General features: G+C 39.2%; 1 protein-coding gene across 1 annotated transcript; it reads left to right on the forward strand.

The window, feature by feature from the left end:
- Positions 1-11,426: 11,426 nt before the first annotated feature.
- LOC146540834 (uncharacterized) lies at positions 11,427-13,154 on the forward strand. Its single transcript, XM_085199860.1, has one exon. The coding sequence runs from the start codon at positions 11,427-11,429 to the stop codon at positions 12,924-12,926; it is 1,500 nt and encodes a 499-aa protein (XP_085055986.1). The 3' UTR covers positions 12,927-13,154.
- Positions 13,155-17,093: the final 3,939 nt, after the last annotated feature.

The following is a 17,093-nucleotide window of genomic DNA, read 5'->3' on the forward strand; positions in this document are numbered from 1 at the left end:
GATCGACACCAGTTTCAACTGAATCCGAGCGGGGAAAACTGAAAAAATCGGTTTTTTCCACTTACCGCCCGCACCTTCCCGCGCATTCCCGCGGGTTGTATACCACCTTGAAGGCCCCTCGAAGCCCGAACGATCGACACCAGTTTCAACTGAATCCGAGCGGGGAAAAGTGAAAAAATCGGTTTTCGCCACTTACCGCCCGCACCTTCACCTCCCAACTTCGGGTTGTATACCACCTTGAAGGCCCCTCGGAGCCCGAACGATCGACACCAGTTTCAACTGAATCCGAGCGGGGAAAACTGAAAAAATCGGTTTTTTCCACTTACCGCCCGCACCTTCCCGCGCATTCCCGCGGGTTGTATACCACCTTGAAGGCCCCTCGAAGCCCGAACGATCGACACCAGTTTCAACTGAATCCGAGCGGGGAAAAGTGAAAAAATCGGTTTTCGCCACTTACCGCCCGCACCTTCACCTTCCAACTTCGGGTTGTATACCACCTTGAAGGCCCCTCGGAGCCCGAACGATCGACACCAGTTTCAACTGAATCCGAGCGGGGAAAACTGAAAAAATAGGTTTTCGTCACTTACCGCCGGCACCTTCCCGCACATTCCCGCGGGTTGTATACCACCTTGAAGGCCCCTCGGAGCCCGAACGATCGACACCAGTTTCAACTGAATCTGAGCGGGGAAAAGTGAAAAAATCGGTTTTCGCCACTTACCGCCCGCACCTTCACCTTCCAACTTCGGTTTGTATACCACCTTGAAGGCCCCTCGGAGCCCGAACGATCGACACCAGTTTCAACTGAATCCGAGCGGGGAAAACTGAAAAAATCGGTTTTCGCCACTTACCGCCCGCACCTTCCCGCGCATTCCCGCGGGTTGTATACCACCTTGAAGGCCCCTCGGAGCCCGAACGATCGACACCAGTTTCAACTGAATCTGAGCGGGGAAAAGTGAAAAAATCGGTTTTCGCCACTTACCGCCCGCACCTTCACCTTCCAACTTCGGGTTGTATACCTCCTTGAAGGCCCCTCGGAGCCCGAACGATCGACACCAGTTTCAACTGAATCCGAGCGGGGAAAAGTGAAAAAATCGGTTTTCGCCACTTACCGCCCGCACCTTCACCTTCCAACTTCGGGTTGTATACCACCTTGAAGGCCCCTCGGAGCCCGAACGATCGACACCAGTTTCAACTGAATCCGAGCGGGGAAAACTGAAAAAATCGGTTTTCGCCACTTACCGCCCGCACCTTCCCGCGCATTCCCGCGGGTTGTATACCAACTTGAAGGCCCCTCGGAGCCCGAACGATCGACACCAGTTTCAACTGAATCCGAGCGGGGAAAACTGAAAAAATAGGTTTTCGTCACTTACCGCCGGCACCTTCTCGCACATTCCCGCGGGTTGTATACCACCTTGAAGGCCCCTCGGAGCCCGAACGATCGACACCAGTTTCAACTGAATCCGAGCGGGGAAAACTGAAAAAATAGGTTTTCGTCACTTACCGCCGGCACCTTCCCGCACATTCCCGCGGGTTGTATACCACCTTGAAGGCCCCTCGGAGCCCGAACGATCGACACCAGTTTCAACTGAATCTGAGCGGGGAAAAGTGAAAAAATCGGTTTTCGCCACTTACCGCCCGCACCTTCACCTTCCAACTTCGGTTTGTATACCACCTTGAAGGCCCCTCGGAGCCCGAACGATCGACACCAGTTTCAACTGAATCCGAGCGGGGAAAACTGAAAAAATCGGTTTTCGCCACTTACCGCCCGCACCTTCCCGCGCATTCCCGCGGGTTGTATACCACCTTGAAGGCCCCTCGGAGCCCGAACGATCGACACCAGTTTCAACTGAATCTGAGCGGGGAAAAGTGAAAAAATCGGTTTTCGCCACTTACCGCCCGCACCTTCACCTTCCAACTTCGGGTTGTATACCTCCTTGAAGGCCCCTCGGAGCCCGAACGATCGACACCAGTTTCAACTGAATCCGAGCGGGGAAAAGTGAAAAAATCGGTTTTCGCCACTTACCGCCCGCACCTTCACCTTCCAACTTCGGGTTGTATACCACCTTGAAGGCCCCTCGGAGCCCGAACGATCGACACCAGTTTCAACTGAATCCGAGCGGGGAAAACTGAAAAAATCGGTTTTCGCCACTTACCGCCCGCACCTTCCCGCGCATTCCCGCGGGTTGTATACCAACTTGAAGGCCCCTCGGAGCCCGAACGATCAACACCAGTTTCAACTGAATCCGAGCGGGGAAAACTGAAAAAATAGGTTTTCGTCACTTACCGCCGGCACCTTCTCGCACATTCCCGCGGGTTGTATACCACCTTGAAGGCCCCTCGGAGCCCGAACGATCGACACCAGTTTCAACTGAATCCGAGCGGGGAAAAGTGAAAAAAATCGGTTTTCGCCACTTACCGCCCGCACCTTCACCTTCCAACTTCGGGTTGTATACCACCTTGAAGGCCCCTCGAAGCCCGAACGATCGACACCAGTTTCAACTGAATCCGAGCGGGGAAAAGTGAAAAAATCGGTTTTCGCCACTTACCGCCCGCACCTTCACCTTCCAACTTCGGGTTGTATACCACCTTGAAGGCCCCTCGGAGCCCGAACGATCGACACCAGTTTCAACTGAATCCGAGCGGGGAAAACTGAAAAAATCGGTTTTCGCCACTAACCGCCGGCACCTTCCCGCGCATTCCCGCGGGTTGTATACCACCTTGAAGGCCCCTCGAAGCCCGAACGATCGACACCAGTTTCAACTGAATCCGAGCGGGGAAAACTGAAAAAATCGGTTTTCGCCACTAACCGCCGGCACCTTCCCGCGCATTCCCGCGGGTTGTATACCACCTTGAAGGCCCCTCGAAGCCCGAACGATCGACACCAGTTTCAACTGAATCCGAGCGGGGAAAACTGAAAAAATCGGTTTACGCCACTTACCGCCCGCTCCTTCCCGCACCTTCCCGCGCATTCCCGCGGGTTGTATACCACCTTGAAGGCCCCTCGGAGCCCGAACGATCGACACCAGTTTCAACTGAATCCGAGCGGGGAAAACTGAAAAAATCGGTTTTCGCCACTTACCGCCCGCACCTTCCCGCGCATTCCCGCGGGTTGTATACCAACTTAAAGGCCCCTCGGAGCCCGAACGATCGACACCAGTTTCAACTGAATCCGAGCGGGGAAAAGTGAAAAAATCGGTTTTCGCCACTTACCGCCCGCACCTTCCCGCGCATTCCCGCGGGTTGTATACCACCTTGAAGGCCCCTCGGAGCCCGAACGATCGACACCAGTTTCAACTGAATCCGAGCGGGGAAAACTGAAAAAAATCGGTTTTCGCCACTAACCGCCGGCACCTTCCCGCGCATTCCCGCGGGTTGTATACCACCTTGAAGGCCCCTCGGAGCCCGAACGATCGACACCAGTTTCAACTGAATCCGAGCGGGGAAAACTGAAAAAATCGGTTTTCGCCACTTACCGCCCGCACCTTCCCGCGCATTCCCGCGGGTTGTATACCACCTTGAAGGCCCCTCGGAGCCCGAACGATCGACACCAGTTTCAACTGAATCCGAGCGGGGAAAACTGAAAAAATCGGTTTTCGCCACTAACCGCCGGCACCTTCCCGCGCATTCCCGCGGGTTGTATACCACCTTGAAGGCCCCTCGAAGCCCGAACGATCGACACCAGTTTCAACTGAATCCGAGCGGGGAAAACTGAAAAAATCGGTTTACGCCACTTACCGCCCGCTCCTTCCCGCACCTTCCCGCGCATTCCCGCGGGTTGTATACCACCTTGAAGGCCCCTCGGAGCCCGAACGATCGACACCAGTTTCAACTGAATCCGAGCGGGGAAAACTGAAAAAATCGGTTTTCGCCACTAACCGCCGGCACCTTCCCGCGCATTCCCGCAGGTTGTATACCACCTTGAAGGCCCCTCGAAGCCCGAACGATCGACACCAGTTTCATTTGAATCCGAGCGGAGAAAACTGAAAAAATAGGTTTTTTCCACTTACCGCCCGCAACTTCCCGCGCATTCCCGCGGGTTGTATACCACCTTGAAGGCCCCTCGGCGCCCGAACGATCGACACCAGTTTCAACTGAATCCGAGCGGGGAAAAGTGAAAAAATCGGTTTTCGCCACTTACCGCCCGCACCTTCACCTCCCAACTTCGGGTTGTATACCACCTTGAAGGCCCTATAAATTTTCTCTAATTAATAAAGCTGAAATTAATCAACCAATGTTATTAATTGAAGAAAAAGCTATTAATTTACGTAAAGAAGTTTGATTAAATCTTCCTACAGCTCCAATTATTACATTAAAAATTAAAAAAAATTATTGGTGAAATGTTTTGTCATGTTATTAAAATAAATCTATTAAATCATGATAATCCTTCTATAATATTAGGAAATCAAAAATGAAAAGGAACAGAACCTATTTTTATTAATATTGCAGAATTTATAATAATTGATAATAAATCATTAATAAATATTTTTATAAGAAATAAATTCAATAGGATAGAAAATAAAAAATTAATTGATGCAATAGATTGCGTTAAAAAATATTTTAAGGAAGCTTCTGAATTTAATAGATTATTGGGGGAAGAGATTAAGGGGATAAATCTAAGTAAATTAATTTCTAAGCCAATTCAGCATCCTAATCATGAATTTGATGAAATAGAAATTATAGTTCTGAAAAATAAAATAAATAAGAAAAATATTTTATTGGAATTATTAATTAATAAAATAAAAAATAAGAATAAAATATTCTAAAGATGAATTTAAATTCATGATAAAAAAATTATATTTTAGTGTAAAATGCACAATAATTTTTGTCTCGTGTGTGTCTCACTGTCGTGTGTGTTCTCTGTCATGCAGAGGTCACAGTGTGAGGAACCGGAGGGCGTGGTGTGTACTCACCCTACCGCCACGCAGGTGCAGTGATGTGATAGGAGCTGTATTTGCTATTTTAGGGGGTTTTGTTCATTGATATTCTCTATTTACTGGATTATTATTAAATCCTTATTTATTAAAAATTCAATTTATTTCCATATTTATTGGTGTTAATTTAACATTTTTTCCTCAACATTTTTTAGGATTAGCTGGTATACCCCGTCGTTATTCTGATTACCCAGATAATTTTATATCATGAAACTATGAAAAAATGCTCAGAAAAAAGAAATGAAGAAAAAGATTTCAGAAATAATAAATAAAATGAATGAATGAAAAACTTAAGCCCACGTAAGTTGTGGAAATTTCTGGAATCGCTAGGCATTGGCCGGCAACGTAAGGATTTGAATTGCAATCTAGACGTTGATGCCTTGAATAAACACTTTGCCTCGATAACATCTATGGACAACACAATTGAAGCAAATACATTGAATTATATCAACTCCTTGCCGTCTCCCACAATCGTTCCTTTTAACTTTGCTTCTATAACCTCATCCCAGGTAAGAAACAGTATCCTAGCCATCAAATCTGATGCTTCTGGTTATGATGGCATCAACCGCAAAATGATTATTTTGCCCTTGGCAGTCTTAGTTCCAGTCATTACCCATATTTTAAATTTTTCTATTTCCCATAACACTTTTCCCAGTTTGTGGCGCATTGCCCGCGTTATCCCCATACCCAAAACCAAAGATCCAAAATCCTTCTCTCACTACCGTCCTATCTCCATCCTTCCTTTCTTGTCAAAGGTCTTGGAACGTATTGTTTTTCAGCAACTAAATCAATATCTATTTGACAACCATATATTATCCGAGTTCCAGTCTGGATTCCGTAACGGGCATAGCACAGTCACTACTTTGATTAAAGTTTGTGACGATATCAGACTTAGCATGGACAAACAAAATCTTACAGTCATTGCTTTGCTGGACTTTAGCAACGCCTTTAATTCTGTTGATACTGATCTCTTGGTTGCTCCTCTATTCTATCCTGTACAACTCTCTCTCTCCCTCCTACTTAAAAGATCGATTTTGTTTCCTAGGTGCCGATTCACTTCTTCACCTCCACCTTAGATCCCGTTGTGATAATCTCCTTAAATTACCAACTTCCCATACCCTATTTTATTCTAAGTCTTTTACTATGAAATCTGCAATTCTTTGGAATGAACTTCCTACAGAAGTTCGTCATTCCAAATGTCTATACAGTTTTAAAAATCGCCTGAAAGAGTACTTATTTAATTTAGTATAATAGTTTATATTTATTTATTTTTTTTAATATTATGTGTCGGAGACTAAGGTGATTGGGACCGGAGCTTGTTCCGATCCCACTTCTGATGTAGACAGATATGACCGACATCGTACTTCTAATTCGGGCGTGGTAATTATAAGAAATGTTATCTTACTCTTGACGTGAAGCTTGGAGCAGTGCCGTGGACTTGTGACCACAACTGTAGGCTTAAGGGATCCCTTTACAGTACTAACACTCGCCTTTCACTGCTCCAGCCCAGTATAATTGCAAATAGGTCTTAACCACATTTGTAATTGAAGTAGTCGAGGTTGGCCAGCGGTGGAGCACGAGTAGTGCACCGAGCCGTGGTAGAGCCTCGACTCAGCGTACGTCCGTGCGGTTGGTTTTATGTGATTGTCATCGATCGGTGTGACGTCAGAGTGACAGGCAACACCATCTGGTTTTGACAACTGGCAACTTAAATAATCTGCTTCCCTGATACGGCCAATCCTGACATGCGCGCGTCCTCGAGCGCTTTTGCCTTCAATAGTGCTCGATTTAGCCTGCCTAAGAATAATAATCCAACCATACCACTCCTACTGAGATCACTACTACTTTATTCCGCTCGTCCAATCCTGACACATTAACCTAACACTATCAAATTGGACCTAATCTAACCTAACACTATCAAATTGAACAGGACGGGCGAGTCCTTTCGACCAATTCGACTAACTAAACCTTCGACACAACCTAAGGATGAACCGGATGAATGTGTCTCTTCGACCAGCCACACGTGCATGACCCTTCAAACTTTCGACCCTACGACGCTACGACCAACCTAAAAATGAAGTTGATGAATGTGTCCTTTCGACCAGCCGCTATCAGCTGCATGGCCCGGACAACACTATCCCTTCGACCAACTAACCCATCGAACAACCAAAGAATGAAGCGGATGAATGTGTCCCTTCAACCAGCCGCTATCAGCTGCATGGCCCGGACGACATTATCCCTTCGATCAACGAACACCTAAGAATGGACCGGATGAATGTGTCCCTTCGACCATCAGCCATCAGCTGCATGGACCGGACGACATTATCCTTTCGACCACCGTATATGACCTCAAGAACATAAACCATGGCTAAGGTGTCCCTTCGACCAGTCGCCATCTCAAATGACGACATGGACCGGACGGCCTTACCATGAAACCGTAACCAAAGTGTCCCTTCGACCATTCGCCATCTCGTATGACGACATGGACCGGACGGCCTTGCCCTGCAACCACTTACCACCTCCTATGGCCCGTACACTGTGCCAGCGACCCTACAGTATCTACGTTCGTCAACCGTTATCCACTCTCGTCACGATCACACCAACTGTTACATGAACCCGACACACACTACCTGTTTAGTCGATAGAGGTACTACTACACTGCACATTATCGTTACCCTAAAAATCTTATCCCTATAGCTTACACTACTGAACCAAACTATACCGAGTATGACTCGTATAAGCAACCCTTTCCAAGATCACATCGATATCGCTACAACAAGATATCTATAGCCGATATTCCTATGGAATCAGACATTAAATTACACTAGATATTGTTACTAGAGCTAACCATTTTTCTACACTATATAATTTTGTTGAAATAGATTCCTACAATTAATTTCCTTTCATCATTGAAACTTTTTTTAGAACTAGGCAACATATTATCTGCACTATGTATTACTCCTACAGAGTATTACTAAATTTCAGAAACAATCCTGAAGTAAAACTTTAACCAAAAAGTTTTATTTTAACACTTATAACGTTGAGATGTAACTAAGTAACAAAATCTAACTAGGTATGTAAATTACACACACTTCATTGATGTTTCACTATGAAATTGGCAACAATTAAGCATAAACGCGTCTCTAATTTTTAAACCATTACTTTTAAATTTCTTTTAACTAACTTGCCTTTAAAGAATTTTAATGTATCTACTACAATTTAATTAAAATTGTCACTAATTGGATTAACACCATTTACTTAAAATAATTAACTGGTTACTGGCGACCAAAACCCTAGTTGAACTTAAATATTAAGCGACACTAACCTTTACAATATTCGGAGCCATTACTGTTCAAGACCAAATAATAATTTTAAAATAATAGTTATTTTTCTTAATTTAAATAATTAACTTTATTATACATTATAATTAACAAATTTTAAGTAGCAACATTTTATTTGTAAGTTGTTAATAATCTGTCAACTATTGACTTTTATGTTTGTCATTCTCTTGTGAATTGTTATTAAAAGGCTGCGCAGCCTTTGATCACCATTGCGAGTGAATTATTTTTCCATCCTTCTGAATCCTATTTATCCATGGTCCATGTCGAGCCGGATGTTGAGGACACCGTCTGGGATTAACGAAAATCAATTAAATCAAAGGATTTCAAGAATTTAAGGAAATATTTTTCAACGTGTGCAGAGGTTATGTAAGCACGCGAGATATCACATCACGATCTGAAGTATTCATGATTCAAATCGTCCGGGATGTTGAGAGCACTCTCTGAAATAGAAGAAATAAGGAAAATCTATTAAATTAAAGGATTTCAAGAATATTTAAGGAAATATTTGTCAACGTGTGCAGAGGTCAAGTAAGGTCACGGGGAATCATATCACGATTTGAAGAAGTATTCTTTAGATATTTATTATTAAGTGTTTCTCTTAATACAACCCATCACTCGCAAGGTATTTAATTAAATTTAATGCTGTATCAGGTTAGTAAAATTAAATAGTTAATTTTACACGTGTCATAAACACGAATTTGTTCATGTAACTAGGTAATTGGTGAAGTTTAGTCATTTTTGAGTAAGATTTGAGAAATATATTATAAATACTGTAATTTTTATAAATTTAATATACTCAAATCTATTAATATTCACTCAAGTAAGACATTAATTTATTAATACAGTTTACTGGTCACATTAGTTCATTGAACTTTCATTCTTTGGTTTAACAGCATTCATTAACAAACATTGTTACTTTTAATTGAATTAACAAAGTCAGATCATTAAAATACTAGTCAAAAGTTTATAATTTGTACTTACATGTTTTACTGTGTCCTTTTTCTATTTGATCAGGTAGGAATTGTATTAATTTAAGGTTATACTGTAAACAATTCCAGGTGATAACACTTATCTCCCATAATGCCTGAAGAAAAGGAATTCATTAAGAGACGCGGAAGCTATAAGGGTCGACTGACACTGTTCGTCAGTTATATCAATTCATTGGATCCTGCTTCATTGACGGCTTCCGATATTAGTGAGTTACAATTAAGACTAGGTAAGATCGAAACTGTTTATAATCAGTTTGATGAGGTTCAAACGAACTTAGAATGTTTAGATGTGCTAGATATACAGTTGCAAGAACGCATGTCATTTGAATCTCAATATTTCACCTGCGTTGTTAAAGCACAACAATTAATAGAAAATTTTCAACGAGATGATGTTAGGTGTAAATTAATCAATGAAGCGTCTCATATAAATAATCATAAGCTGGTCAAGTTACCTACTATTCAATTGCCAAAATTTAGTGGTTCCTATAGCAATTGGCTCGAGTTTCGAGATACATTTACCAGTCTCATTTATTTAAATAGCGAAATTGATGATATAAACAAGTTTCATTACTTGCGTGCTTCGTTAGAAGGGACTGCTGCAGTTGTCATCCAGTCAATTGAATTTTCAGCGAAGAATTACATCACTGCATGGACTCTTTTGTGTGAGCGGTTTGATAATAAGCGATTATTAGTTCAGCACCACATCTCAGCTTTATTTCATATTGAGGTAATAAACAAACAGTCCTCCTTTATTTTTAAAAGTGTAATTGATCAGATAAATAAAAATATTCGTGCGTTAAGCTCCCTTGGGGAGCCCACGGAACACTGGGATACACTGTTGATTTATATTATTACTCAAAAATTAGATGCGAAAGCATTCCGTGACTGGGAGGAGTTCAAAGGTCGCTTAGATAAGGATCAACCAATTAAATTAGAATCACTTCTTGAATTCATTCGTAATCGCGCTGACTTATTAGAGACACTGGAATCCCACCATATTAAATCGTCAGTTAATAATAATAATAATAACAACAGTAACTTATTAAAACCTTCAAGGTATAAAGCTATGATTTCATACCACAAGGGTGAGACTATACCTTCTCCATCTTCTTTATCTTCTCCACCTAAAACACTGTGCCCTAAGTGTAACGGTGAACATCACTTGTCTAATTGTTCTGAGTTTCTTTCATTGAGCATTGACGCGAGATTACAAATTTTATCTACTTTTAAAATATGTTATAATTGTTTTAAAAAAGGACATTACGCGAATCAATGTAAAAAGTCAGGGTGTAAATTGTGTAAACGTAAACACCACACTCTTGTTCATTTGTCTGGTTATAAAACAAAACAGAAAAGTAACCGACAGGTTAGCGTCGATGGCGCACACACATCTAACGAACGTTCTAGGTCAGGCTCCGAAAACGGTATTGTTTTATCAACGAGCGTTACGTCACCGCTCCCGTGCGCTCAGCATGAAGTATTGCTGTCTACTGCACTTATTAAAATATGTGATAAGAATGATCGTGAAATTATTGCTCGCGTTATTCTCGACAGTGGTAGTACTTCATGTATTATGACGGAACGTTTATATAGTAAGTTGAATACACATATAACTGAAATTGATAAATCCTTAATGGGCGTTAACAGCGTACTGTCACAGGTAAATAAAATGTGCACAGTTTCAATAAAATCATTGGATAATAAATATACTACTAGCTTGCAATGTTTTATTTTACCATCTATTACAAGTAACGTGCCATCTCAGCAATTAGATTTATCGCAGTTTAAATTCCCATCCAATATTTGCTTAGCGGACCCGAACTTTCATTCACCTGCCGGGATTGATATGATATTAGGTGCTGATGTATTCTGGGACCTATTAGGATCTCAGCGCATAAGATTAGGTCAAGGTCAATGTACCCTTACGTTATGTGAAACTAAGCTTGGATGGTTAGTATGTGGTTCAGTCTCATCTAATCAGTTGTCAAATGTAAAATGCAATTTAATTAACATTGATGAGTCACTTCAACTGAACACATTAAATAATAATGTAAAAGATTTAAAGACAGGAGAATCAATTATGTTGGCCAGTCACGGTGAACTCTGATAAAATTCTACCTGAATTACGACCAGAAATTTCATTATTCACTACTTCCACGTGTGAAATGTCTTCCAGTAATAATCAATTCATAGATTTTAATCGTTTTTCGAATATGTCTAGATTAATACGTGCTACTGCGTACGCCTTGAGATTTATTAAATTATGTAAAAAGAATAAAATTAGTCATAATTATTTAAGTAAAACGGATTTGCAAGACGCTTTAAATTTACTATTAAGAGTCTCACAACAGGAATCATTTCCAGAGTATTCGTTGCTATTGAACCACCAGCCTTTGTTAAAAAAGAGCCCATTACTCAAATTTAATATTTTTCTTGATAAAAATAACATTATGCGTGTTGGTGGTCGCTTGGGTAACTCAGAGTACCCATATGATAAAAAGTTTCCTATATTAATACAGTCCACACATCAATTCACTAAGTTACTTGTCAATCACGAACATCAGCGACTTAAACACGCAGGGCCTCAGCTGTTACTTGCCTCAATTAGAGAACAATATTGGCCAATCGGTGGCCGTAATCTCGTCAAAGCTTGCTATCGGAAATGCGTAAGGTGCAGTCGTATGAAGGGTCAAGTTATTTCACCTATCATGGGTAATTTACCCAAAAATCGCGTATTATCCAATAGTTTTCCTTTTCAATCTGTAGGCGTTGATTATGCCGGTCCAATTTATGCTGCTAGCCGTCAAGGTCGTGGATGCAGATTGGTAAAAGTATACATTGTACTTTTTGTTTGTTTTTCAACTAAAGCCGTTCATATTGAGCTAGTAGGCGATTTGACCAGCAATAATTATTTGTTAGCGTTAAGGAGGTTCATTGCACGAAGGGGAAAACCCTTAAATATTTACTCGGATAATGGGACTTCATTTGTTGGTGCTTACAACGAATTATCAAAATTTTTAAAGCATAATTGTAATTCGCTGTCATCGGCTGCCGCCAATGACCAAATTGAATTTCATTTTATACCGGCTTATTCGCCGCATTTCGGAGGCTTATGGGAGGCAGGTGTAAAATCAACCAAATTTCATCTTCAGCGAGTGTTGGGAAATTGTAATTTGACATTTGAGGAACTTTACACAGTTTTAGTTCAAATTGAGGCGATCCTCAACTCCCGACCGCTTACACCTCTATCGCCAGAACCCGAAGACTTCATGCCTCTTACTCCAGGACATTTTATCATCGGACGACCACTGATGTCTTTACCGACTCCTGATCATGGCGACTATCCTTACAATCACTTAACTCGATTCCAGCGGATCGAACAGTTACGACGGCATTTCTGGTCCAGGTGGAGCAAGGAATATATCTCGGAGCTCCAACAAAGAATAAAATGGCGTACCTGTAAAGATGGCTTGCTTATGAATTCCCTTGTTCTTCTCAAAGAGGACAATCTACCACCATTAAAGTGGAGACTGGGTCGAGTGGTTGCTGTATTCCCTGGTAGTGATGGAGTTAACAGAGTGGCCGATATTAAAACTTCAACAGGAGTGGTCCGAAGGTCTTTCAGTAAAATATGTCCACTTCCAGTAGCCAACGAGTCGTGTTGAAAGGCCAGCTTTCAACGGCCGGGGGCATGTTCAAGACCAAATAATAATTTTAAAATAATAGTTATTTTTCTTAATTTAAATAATTAACTTTATTATACATTATAATTAACAAATTTTAAGTAGCAACATTTTATTTGTAAGTTGTTAATAATCTGTCAACTATTGACTTTTATGTTTGTCATTCTCTTGTGAATTGTTATTAAAAGGCTGCGCAGCCTTTGATCACCATTGCGAGTGAATTATTTTTCCATCCTTCTGAATCCTATTTATCCAATTACTTTTCTTTTAATACAATTTGAAATATACGGTACGTTCACTAACTATTTTATTTCTCTTAACAATTACATCTAACTTTATAATCACTTTAAAAGAATTAACTAACCTCTTTACTTTCTTTAAACAATCTTTACCTAATATGTCACTTTCAAATATGTCACTTTTTTAAAATTAAATTACCAAATAACTTCCGTTTCTTTAATTTACACTGTTATATGCTGCGCCATAATTATGGAAACAACTGTATTTCACCTTTTTTAAAATGAATTACGTTCATAATGATTTCATTGTAAACCTTCTATAAAATTAGTGACCTACCGACATAATTTTTTAAAATTTGAAATAATTTTTTACATTTTTCATTTAATACGGTGCGTATTAGACGGGGCGTCGATACTTTAAGAATCTCAAACTAAAGAAATTAACGTAACTAACGAAACGAACAGACTAACGAAATTATTTACTACACTCACGCGACGTAACTACGTATTTACACACTCACAGAACGGTAGACTATTGAAAGTGTCGAAACATTACTTACTTCACGTGAGAGTGAGGTTCATCCCACTTCTGATGTCGGAGACTAAGGTGATTGGGACCGGAGCTTGTTCCGAACTTGGAAGTTTATCAGAAAATCCCTTTACAGGGAAGAGAAGTAGATTCTAAGGAATCATATACTACAATTCCAAATGAAATTAAATTGGATAATTCAATAAATTTCAATGAAAATTTCTGTGAAGAGAACTTCAAAATTTTTATTAACCATCTCGATTTCCAAAAACAGGCAATGATAAATGATTTAATATTGAACCATAAATCTGTGTTTGCAAAGGATAAGTATGACATTGGAAAAGTAACGGAGTATGAAGCACATATTGATCTATTAATAGACAAATATTGCAGTAGAAGGCCATATCGTTGTACAATTGAAGATAAGAAAGAGATAGAAAATCAGATTACAAAGTTATTGGAAAAAAATATGATAGAAGAATCATATAGTCCGTTTGCTGCCCCAGTTACACTGGCTTATAAGAAAGAGGAAAATAAAAAATCAAGGTTATGCATAGATTTTCGAGATTTAAATAAAATTGTAGTTCCACAATCACAGCCATTCCCACTTATTGAGGACCTATTAGTTAAAACAAGAGATTGTATTTTTTTTTCTACACTGGATCTAAACTCTGCATTTTGGTCAATTCCTCTTCGTGTTTCAGATAGGCATAAAACAGCATTCGTCACACAAGAAGGTCATTACCAATGGACTTGTTTGCCATTTGGTCTAAAAACATCTCCGGCAATATTCCAGAGAATAATGTGTAACATAATCCGGAAACATAAGCTTGGTGAGTTCACAGTATGCTATATTGATGATATTTTACTGTTTCAAAATCCTTTTCAGATCATATTAGACACTTAAAACAGTTATTTGAAGCAATAAAAATTGAAGGGTTAAGATTAAAATTTTCCAAGTGTACATTTGCAGCTGATTCAGTTAAATATCTGGGCCACATTATACAGAACAATTCAGTAAGGCCTTTGAAAGACAACTTAATATCAATAAAAAACTTCCCTACTCCAAAAACCCCAAAAAACGTTAGACAGTTTTTGGGGAAAATAAACTTTTATCATAAGTATGTCCCTAATATAGCGGTTAAACTGGAACCATTACATAACTTGTTAAGAAAAGGGCAATCCTTTAATTGGACAAAAAACTGTGAAGAAGCATTTAATGAAATGAAACAAATATTGTGCTCTCAACCTATATTAACTATTTTTAATCCAAATTTACCTATTTACATATACACTGATGCCAGTATACTAGGAGTGGGTGCAGTTCTAAAGCAGCCTCAAGAAGACAATCTTGTGAAACCAGTGGCATATTTCTCGAAAAAATTGAGTGATGTTCAAAAAAGAAAGAAAGCTATATATCTGGAATGTCTAGCAATTAAAGAATGCGTAAAATATTGGCAGCATCTTTTGATAGGTAGGAAATTTATTGTATTCTCAGACCATAAACCATTAGAAAATATGAATATTAAGTCGAGAACGGACGAAGAATTAGGGGATCTGACATTTTATCTATCCCAATATGATTTTCAGGTTAAATATGCTCCAGGAAAATACAACCTCGAAGCTGATTGCTTAAGCAGGAACCCAGTCCTGGAACCAAATGAAAATAAGGATGAACAATTAAAAATAGTCAACATAATACAAATAGAAGATATCTTAAATGATCGGGTAAATAATAAAGAAATACAGTGTAGGAAAAATAAGTTAATTACTAAAAACAATGTTTATTATAAAAAAGTAAAAAAAAAGGAAAAAATTATTATATCAGAGAAATTTAGTATAGAATTGATGAAAAATGTACATACAAACCTAGGTCATATAGGAATCAATCAAATGCACAAAATGATCAGTTCACTATATACATCAAAAAACATGACCAAAAACATAAAAAGGATATGTGAAACTTGTATAATGTGTATAAAGAACAAATCAAGAGGACTAAATAAATATGGTTTGATGTCTCACTTAGGTCCTGCCACAAAACCCTTTGAGATATGTTCTATTGATACTATTGGTGGCTTTGGGGGTTCTAGGTCCACAAAGAAATACTTACATCTACTATCAGATCATTTTACAAGATATGCATATATTTTAACATCAAGTACTCAAAATGCAAATGATTTCATTAGACTAGTAAAAAGCTGTGCAGAACCTGACCACATTGGCGTAATTCTTTCAGATCAATACCCCGGAATCAATTCAAAAGAATTTAAAAAATTTTTAGATGACAAAAATATTCCCATAATTTTTACAGCTGTGAACTCGCCCTTCTCAAATGGCTTAAATGAAAGACTGAATCAAACGTTAGTTAATAGAATCAGATGCAAGATTAACGAAAATAATACAAAAATAGCATGGACAACTATAGCACATCATTGTGTTAGAAACTATAATGAAATTATACACTCTGTCACAGGATTTCCTCCAAAATATTTGTTAAATGGCACAGATGTCACTATTTTGCCAAATGAACTTAAACTAAAAAAGACAGAATATGATCTTACTAAAGATAGAGAAAAAGCTCTGGAAAATACAATCAAGTCTCATAATTATAACAAAGTGATTTATGATAAAAATAGAAAACATATAGATTTAAAAGTTGGTGACATTGTTTTTGTGGACAATGGAAATAAATTAAATAGAAGGAAACTTGATGAATTGCGAAGCGGTCCCTATCAAATCATGGAAAAAATATCAAACTCAATTTTCAAGATAAATACTGGTCATAAAAAATCTGAATCAAATTTTTTCCACATTTCAAAAATTACTCCAATGCCTCTGCTTGAGGAACCTACTTTGGGAGGGAGATGTAAAGACAATTACATGTAATTCTCTTTAATTTTTAATTCCTGGCCATAGACGTAACTACGTCTATGGTTTGAAAAAGATAATCTGTACAAATAGTTAAGCTATACAAAACTGTCAACATAGATCTTTTTAATTAATTTTGCTGAACACGTGTAACATAAAAATTTGTTAGAAGTAATAGACATTAAATGTCGTTTCTTTAACGAGAAACTCAGTGTGTTTTAATTACTACTATAAAATAACATTCACATTATATATAATATTTAATTATATTTCATAAAATTTGCACTGAGACGTTATCCCCTTTCTCCTCATTACATTTTATCCGTAATGTTTCAAAGGTTGTCTGGTGGAGATTGCTTAAAGCAATAAGACCGCCTTTGCATACGTGTTTTTCTTTAAATTTTATTTGTGTTGTTCTTTCTATATATTTCTTTTATGTGTGCAATAAAGTATATTCTATTCTATTCTATTCTAAAATGATTCCTCACCGCTGAAATGCGTAAAAATGCT

The sequence above is a fragment of the Heliconius melpomene genome, chromosome 2, assembly GCF_056956725.1.
Source record: "Heliconius melpomene rosina isolate 202511_hmr_F chromosome 2, ASM5695672v1, whole genome shotgun sequence".
NCBI lineage: Eukaryota > Metazoa > Arthropoda > Insecta > Lepidoptera > Nymphalidae > Heliconius > Heliconius melpomene.